The following is an 8,389-nucleotide window of genomic DNA, read 5'->3' as shown; positions in this document are numbered from 1 at the left end:
ATATACCATGTAAGAGTGTTCTAGGTGCTTCTTTTATTTATTTATTTTGTATAGAAATATATTCTCTATTGTTACGCACAAAAAAATGTTTAATTCTTGACTCTTTACTCATCTGTAATGGTGGGAAATAGACGAACGTCTCACATTGAAAATGAACCATGCACGGCTGTGTGCAATCCTTTTTCTGCTTTAATTTTCATTTTTTAGGGTAAAGATTTTGAACACAGCTCTAATACTATGAATGTGCTGTCAAGATGCATGATTTCTTAGATGGGACAAAAGTTTTAAGGTTATAATGATCTCTTATCCACTTAAATGAATAATCAAGTCTCCGAAATCTTAGCTCCTACAAATGCCGGAAACAATATAAACATCATTGTCCAAGTACACGAATATTGCCAAGAGTGTTACATGTTGTCCATCGAGCCTCTTATCTTCTCAAGAAAAAAGTTGATGCCTTTGTTTTTGAAATTTTCTGCATATTGATGTGGTCCACACAAACCATAGTTATCCATTTTATCTTTTAACGAGAGTTTTCAGGTATCTCTAATTCTCCATTTATCTTGGGTTTAATTGGTGATATAAGTAAACTAGTACAACATGTCTGATTAATTATGAACGGTAACTAAAACGGTAAAAAGAGATAATCAACCGTTTTTTTTGTTAACTCTTATTATGCTTGCTATTTATTTTTAATGGACTCTAGCTATTATTAGTTGTAATAATTGGGAGTTTCAATGATTATATATACTTTATACATATTTCAGTACAACTTCATGTGGACATAGAAAGCTGTATAAAGAAAGAAGATGAACATGTAGTTTGTAGATGTAGATATATCAACACCACGTACACCAAGATCTCGCTTTCTCCAAAATCACGAGAATAACTCCACACTGTTATTAACTTTTCCATGGGAAAATCCCGAGTTATAGCAAAAACGAAAAGTAACAAAATCCAAAAACAATGAGTGACTTGGCCAGCGAAAACAACAAGGTGGACCATAAAGATATCCATCTGATTAAGAAGCTGGCCAATTAAAACACTAAGAAGAGGATCAACTTGTAGAATTCGGCAAATCAGAATCGAGATAAGACCTCTTCATGGCCCTCATGGGGTACAAGCGACCAAAAAGTGCATCAATTTTTTTTTACTTTAATAACACTCTCAATGATAAACAAGAAAAAAGCTCACATCGTGTGGGACATGTACTAGCCTACAACGTCTCTAAACTTAGCCTCTCACTGCCTCATAAAAAGAAAACGTAGTCTCTCTTTTTCTAACCACTTCTCCAAAACTGAAACCTTTGTAGAGAGAACTCATAGTTCGATAAAACATTCTTTTTTGCAACTGAGACTTGGCAACTTGTTTTTGCTCAAAGTGTGACTCCTTCTCGTTGATGGTGATAAGTATTATATGATGAAAAGTTTGGCTAGTGCGGTCGGTGGGAAGACGGCGAGGGCGTGTGATAGTTGCGTGAAGAGGCGGGCACGTTGGTATTGCGCAGCTGACGATGCTTTCCTTTGCCACACGTGTGACGGTTCGGTCCACTCTGCGAACCCTCTTGCTCGTAGGCACGAGAGGGTCCGCTTGAAAACGGCTAGCACCGGAAAGCATCGCCATGCGTCCTCTTCCTCACCGCCTCATCAAGCTACGTGGCATCAGGGATTTACTCGTAAAGCTCGGACCCCACGCGGGGGAAAGAAGAGCCACACGATGGTTTTTCATGATCTTGTGCCGGAGATGAGCACGGAGGATCAGACGGAAAGCTATGAGGTGGAAGGGCAGCTCATCTTTGAGGTGCCGGTGATGAACCCGATGGTTGAGGAGCAATGCTTTAACGAATCCGTCGAGACAAAGATCGAGTTTCCGATGATGCCCGTGTGTTTCAAGAGCAGCGATGAAGAAGACGAGGATAACGCTGAAAGTTGTCTGAATGGTTTATTCCCAACTGACATGGAACTGGCTCAGTTCACAGCTGACGTGGAAACTCTCCTTGGTGGAGGGATAGAGCGAGACTTTCATCCCACGGAAGATCTAGGGTTAGGTCAGATGTTGAAGATCAAAAAAGAAGAGGTTGAGGAAGAGGAAGGAGTCGCGACCAGAGATGTGTGTGATCTTAATAAAGTTGATGAGACTTCTCCATTTGAAATAAGCTTTGACTACGAATACGCATCCAAGAGCACATACGAAGAAGAAGAAGAAGAAGAAGAAGAAGAAGAAGAAGAAGAAGAAGAAGAAGAAGAAGAAGATGAAAAAGAAGACGTGATAAAGAATGTTATGGACATGGGAGTGAATGAGATGAGTGGTAACATTAAGGAAGAGAAGAAGGAGAAGGCTCTTATGCTTAGATTGGACTACGAATCGGTTCTTTCCACTTGGGGAGGCCAAGGGATCCCATGGACTGCTCAAGAGCCATCTGAAATAGACCTCGACATGGTTTGTTGTCCAACCGATTCCATGGTATGTCTACCACGCATTTATTACCAACGGATCGGTCAATTTTTATTACTATTAATATTGATATAAAATAAAGCATTGTCTCTAATTAACAATTTGTGTTGTGGATATTAAGGGTGAAACTGGAGCAGATCAAGCTCACCACTACAACCACTTTCGTGGCCTAGGGTTACACATGGGAGAGGCTGGGGATGGAGGAAGAGAGGCCAGGGTTTCAAGATACCGAGAGAAAAGGAGGACAAGGTTGTTCTCCAAGAAGATAAGGTATGAGGTACGCAAACTGAATGCAGAGAAAAGGCCTCGAATGAAAGGAAGGTTCGTGAAGAGATCTTCAATTGCTGCTGCTCACTAAAGAACTTGATTAATTATGGAATTTTTTTCTGCCCTCTTCTTGCTTTTTTGGTGATAGTTGCTAGCTTTCTTTTTCTGCATTGATAGAGATTTTTGCACGTTTTGTGAGCTACGTATGTACATATGATATATATCACCAAAAATGTGACTATCTTGTAAGCACTGATCTATATAGTTGATATACCGTGAATTTTGAATGCTGTACACCAAAACAAACATATGGGGACTGTCACAAATATCTCACTGAAATATCAAAAAAAAAAATTAGTATTTTATTTTTATATAAATGATAATATTATTAATTAATTTAACTATCGGCATCCAGAACAACGAATATCACGATTTGAATCAACATCTTCTCAAAATATCACATTCAGGTAAAAAAAAAAAAAGAGTACTTCGCTTAACACCGGGTGAGAGATATCTTTACGAAGTGTTATTTCAAGAGTTCATACGACGACTTGGCTTGGAAAAATAAAATTAATAATTGATAAGATGAAATCATGCATATAATTTGTGTGGTATTTATGCAATTATATGTGTTTTTTGGACATTTAAACCATCTTCTTCTTCTTTTTTATTTTCTCATCATTTCCTTTGTTTGTTGTAGAAAAACGCTCATTTTCATTTATCATGTGTAAACTATACAAAGCAGCCTAATATTTAACCATACATGCAAAACCAACAAAAATGTCTTAAGACCATCTCGAATCATCTCGAATGTATATCTCTATTTTAGAGAAAAAAAATAGAATAACTTAAAAATAGAGCATTGTTTTCCTCCAATGCATTACTCTATTTTCAACTCTAAAATAGAGTTAGTGTAAAATAATAAAGGTGAGAATAGAGTTGCTCTATATATAGAGCAATCCTACCATTTTTTCTATTTTAGAGTAAAATATAAAATAGGGTTGGAGCAAATGTTGCTCTATAATAGAGATTTGACTCTAAAATAGAGTAGGGTTGGAGATGCCCTAAAGCAACGTAGAAGAAAATATCCTTCAATATTTTAATGATGCAACAAGCCCCTTGGACATATTAATGATGACAATTTTGAATTTAGGAAAATAAGTTAATGATTTGTGCATTAACGTGAAAATAAGTTAATGATTTGTGCATTAACGTGTGTGGTCCTTTCTAATAAGTCATACAATTTGAGTTGCTGGAGACAGTCTCTAGCTTCTGAGGTGTGGTTTGAACTGGTATAGAGAAATTACTCACAAAGTAAGTATTAACCTGCACAAAATTGCGGGCTAAACTTTTTTTAAAGAATTTTTTTAATAATTTATTTTGTTATTATGTTATTTATAAAGGTTTGTGATTAAAAATTCAGTTTGTTTATATAAATATTTTTGTATTTTAAAAATGTTTATTGAAAACCTGTCAATAAAACATTTACATGTAACGAATAAAATTATTTAAACCTTTGTCAATTAAACGCAATCCTTGCTATAGCTGTGAAGTAGGTAAAAAAATATAACTAACATGTAACAAGAGCAACTAAATATAGCTAGTGAAAGTTCTGAAAAACCTCTTAAAAAACAACATTCATTGTTTTTTTCCTGTGGCTTCCCTTACTTGTCTGTAATAAACACCTTCAAACATTAAATATATTTAAATTTTCAACTTAGTTTTATTTTCCTAAAGAACGGTGGCTAAAAGAAAAATATAACTTTTTTTAAATAGATAAGATACTATATCTATATCTTTTATTTTTTTCTATATTAATTTTAAAAATCTAAGCCGTTAAACGGAACTGTTATATATTTTATATATATAATTTTTTCAGAAAAATTTTAACCTGTGCTGGAAAAGGTTTTTGATAAAATTTGTAGTTATATAGATTTTCTTCGATTAGATTTTTAAAATCTTAGCTGTTAATTTTTTTTTAAGTACAAATTAGTTTTGATTCTAATAGTTTTTTTTTACTTTTCTATAATTTATTTTATTTTACGTGTTCCCAATTTTCATTTTTTATTAATTATATTTATTTAATTAGTTAATTAATTTTAGTTAAGTGTTTCTAATGGCAATTGAATGTAATTTTTTACACATTTTAAGGTTAGTTTCATATTTGTACTTTCCAATTAATATAGTAGGATAGTGATATCATTGTATTTAGTCATAACAAATTACCATTTTTATTGATAAAAAACAGTTAATTGGATTATGTGTACTATATCTCAAATGATTGAGTATCTTAATTTTTGCGTGTCAATCTTATTATTATTGTGAACATATAATTTTTGAAAATATATATAGCATGTAGTATTTTGTTCTCTTTTATTCCCTATGTATTTTTACTCAATATATTTCTAAGAAAATAATTGTAAGTCCGATATAATCGATATGTTTCTAGAAAAATATAATTTTTTTAAGAACAAACGTCCGATATAATCGTTATGTTTTTAAGAAAAAATATAATTTTTTTTAGAAACAAATGATTTTCTGAAACAATTTTTTTTGTTCCGTATGTATTGATTTTCTATGTTGTATGCAATTTTTAGTAATTAGTGTTGATAAAGTTTAAACTTCAAATATTATTATTGAAAATATTTAATCTTGTTGAAATATTATTAGTTCATTGTTATGAGAAAATATTTAGTGTGCGAAAGTATCTAGCATATAACGAAACATTATTTTGTAAAAAATTGTGTGAAAACTCGAAAAAAATCAAGACTTGAAGAATTTTTTATTTTATTTCTCATACATTATTAATTTTATTTCTAACACTACTCTATGTTCCTTTATAAGTATTGTTCAATGTTTTCAAATAAATTAAGAAAACAATCAAATGTTTTTCTATTCGTAGTTAAAATATTATAATTTTTTTATTGGTTAATACATTAATTAATATTATGGTTAAATCTATAAATTTTACCAAACAACTTCATTAAAAATAATATAAAGAAAAAACTTTAACTGAAACATAAATTAAAGTATAAAACGTTTGACGACACCAATATGACACGAATAAATTGTATCAGACTTTTTACTGACGAACAAACTTGATTAACTCGTGAGCTGATTACCCAATAAGTTTATCAATTAATGTGCTAGTAATCTTTACCATGTATATTATGTTCTTATTTCAAAATCACAAGTAAGTGTTACTATCTAATCACAAATGTTTTTATATATATGATGAAGCATAAAAAACCATATGAAGAATATACAAAAACTTAAGGAAGTAGAATATGTATTTTTGTAATATAGTATATTTTATATAGAAAACAATTTGATGGTTTGAATTGGGTATGCAACCTTTTTAAAATGAGTACCAATTTACTTTGATTGTATTTTTTTTCAGATTATCCTTATATTCTTAATTTCATGTTACTTTGATTGTCTTTTTTTTTTTTTTTTTCAGATTATCCTAATATTCTCAAATTCATGCAAAAAAAAATCTTAGAAATACAAGTCACTATGAGATATCAACAAGACAACAACTCTTTTAGCTAGGCGTTGAGACTTAATTTAATCAAATATACCATAACCTTATGATTCACATTAATTAAAGCCAAATCTTATACACTTTTAAGCTAATAGACCAAGTTTGATTTGCTCTTCCTCTCTTTCTTTCTCCTTTTATATAGAAAGTGAAATTATTAATTTAAAGGACATAATTATGATGATAATGCTATCTATTTTTGTCGCTGGCAAAGCTTCTAACCAAGTCTGAGCTCTAAGCCAACCTCGTTGATATCGACTTGATCATCAAACCCAAGATTCGAAGAACTTTGATCAAGTGGAGCTTCCCTTCGACTCTCCACAATCTCCAACGTGAAGTGACCATAGCCATGCGTAGCACCAGAACTTGGGAGTTGCCATGTGTCATGACTACATTCGCCTTGTTGGTTCACGGACTCGGCATGGCGTTTGAATCGGCCAGTTTGTGTCTTGCCCTTGTTAGCGTTAACACGTGTGGACAGACTTTCCGAACTGTCGCCGCCGGTTGTTGGATCTTTGGCCACGTGGCGTATGTCATAAGTCCTGTGAGGAGGAATGATCTGATGAGACGCAGATGCACTTGGAAGAGGTGTGTGAGTTATGGGTAAGCCGTTGAGCACCGCGTCAACGGCTGCCTGACATTGGGCCCAGTTCCCTGACCACATCAAACCCACCGAACCATCCACAGGATTCACGATCCGACCACACGCCTCGTACAGAAGTGACCTAAATATTGCTACAATACACAACGTCGACGGTTATGAAATCAAATCCAGAAAATGAAAAACAATGTACATTATAGTGATGTGATGGTGATGCGTGTGTCTGTGCATGTAAGACTTTTGTGACGAAATCTAAAATACTCATTAAGATCCTTGTATCCAAGATACATTGTAACTTTTTTGTACTATTTACTCACTAGATAATTCAATGGACCGTTGTATAAAAATAATTTAATGGAACATCAGAAAGAGAATTGTTGGCTTTCAGATTGTACCGGGACGAAGGTGATCAGGACCGGATTCGATGAGGTTAAGAAGACCGGCTCGGCCGTAGAACTTGGCGAGGAAGAGTGTAGCATTAGCTTGGGAGTCTGCGGATTTGATCCATTGAAGACATGGTCTTATGGTGCAATCTTGGTTGCAGCCTTTGCGTAGGACCCTACACCCATTGCAGCTGATTCTCATTATATCCCTCTATATGTTTAAAAGTGACATATATACTTATGAGATTGCGTGTTTGTGTTCCGAAGTGAAACTCAAGGAAGTTGTAAACAATCTGAATTTATAAGGAAGAAGTTACTCATGAGTCATAAGTGAATATGAGCTGGAATTTTTCAACTTTTGCGTTTCTTGGAGAAAGTGGTGGAAAAAAGAAAGCTGGTGCAGTCCAGGCTTTTATGATTTTTAAATAAAACAAACACATTTAAGATAATTTACTTTCTCAAGAGATAGTAAAATTAGTAAAAAATTTGTGTTGATTTCTCAAAAGATAAAAGAAAAGGCCAAGAAATGAGGGGGAAAGAGGTTGTGTGTTTCAGTGAAGTTGGCGTTTTGTTTTGGCAAAAGTTGGGGAGTTCCTTCTTCGGGAATACCAACTTCTCTCTCTCTCTCTTACATTTTTTCTTCTTCTTTTGGATTTGCCATCCATGCATTCCAATATTACGACATTTACCACTAACCCATTCACCCAATCAAGCCTCTTCGTTAACACTTGTATCTCATTTAATGTCGTGATATCATCATCAATTCCACGAGCTCATGAAAATTCAAATTAAACCAAACAAAAAAAGAAGAAGAAGTTAAAGACAATAAAATAAGAGATAAAAATGTGAGGGTGCTTACGTAAATTTAATTGAGTGTTAGCAGAGAGGTTCAGAGGGGGTGGAGATACGAGGAAACTTTGGAGATGAAAAGTGGGAGGCATGCACGAGAACCACCCATAGATGATATACCGACAAAAACAAACAACCCAAAAGAAAAATCTACAAGTTTTAAAAAATTTCTGAAACAAAAAAAATGTGGCACACGGGAAACAAAAACTACTCAATGCCTCTTTTTGCTCCAGGTTTTAGGGAGATTGTACCGTAAATATACGTGGGAAAAAAATACGTATTTTAGTATGTAAA

General features: G+C 33.5%; 2 protein-coding genes across 2 annotated transcripts; one reads left to right on the top strand and one right to left on the bottom strand.

Annotated features, from left to right (window-relative positions):
• Positions 1–1,131: 1,131 nt before the first annotated feature.
• On the top strand, positions 1,132–3,008 carry LOC104701482 (zinc finger protein CONSTANS-LIKE 6). Its single transcript, XM_010417170.3, has 2 exons — positions 1,132–2,463; positions 2,576–3,008. The coding sequence occupies exons 1-2, from the start codon at positions 1,417–1,419 to the stop codon at positions 2,810–2,812; spliced, it is 1,284 nt and encodes a 427-aa protein (XP_010415472.1). The 5' UTR covers positions 1,132–1,416; the 3' UTR covers positions 2,813–3,008.
• A 3,279-nt stretch (positions 3,009–6,287) lies between these two features.
• On the bottom strand, positions 6,288–7,645 carry LOC104701481 (LOB domain-containing protein 42). The gene is made up of 2 exons (XM_010417169.3): positions 7,259–7,645; positions 6,288–6,997 (listed from the first exon to the last, which is right to left on the bottom strand). Exons 1-2 carry the CDS (start codon positions 7,446–7,448, stop codon positions 6,480–6,482), a joined length of 708 nt encoding a protein of 235 aa, XP_010415471.2. The 5' UTR covers positions 7,449–7,645; the 3' UTR covers positions 6,288–6,479.
• Between the last annotated feature and the right edge of the window lie 744 nt (positions 7,646–8,389).

The sequence above is a fragment of the Camelina sativa genome, chromosome 7, assembly GCF_030686135.1.
Source record: "Camelina sativa cultivar CO46 ecotype springtype chromosome 7, ASM3068613v1".
Taxonomy (NCBI): Eukaryota; Viridiplantae; Streptophyta; class Magnoliopsida; order Brassicales; family Brassicaceae; genus Camelina; species Camelina sativa.
The sequence above is the reverse complement of the archived record's forward strand: the minus strand, read 5'-3'. Positions and strand labels throughout refer to the sequence as shown.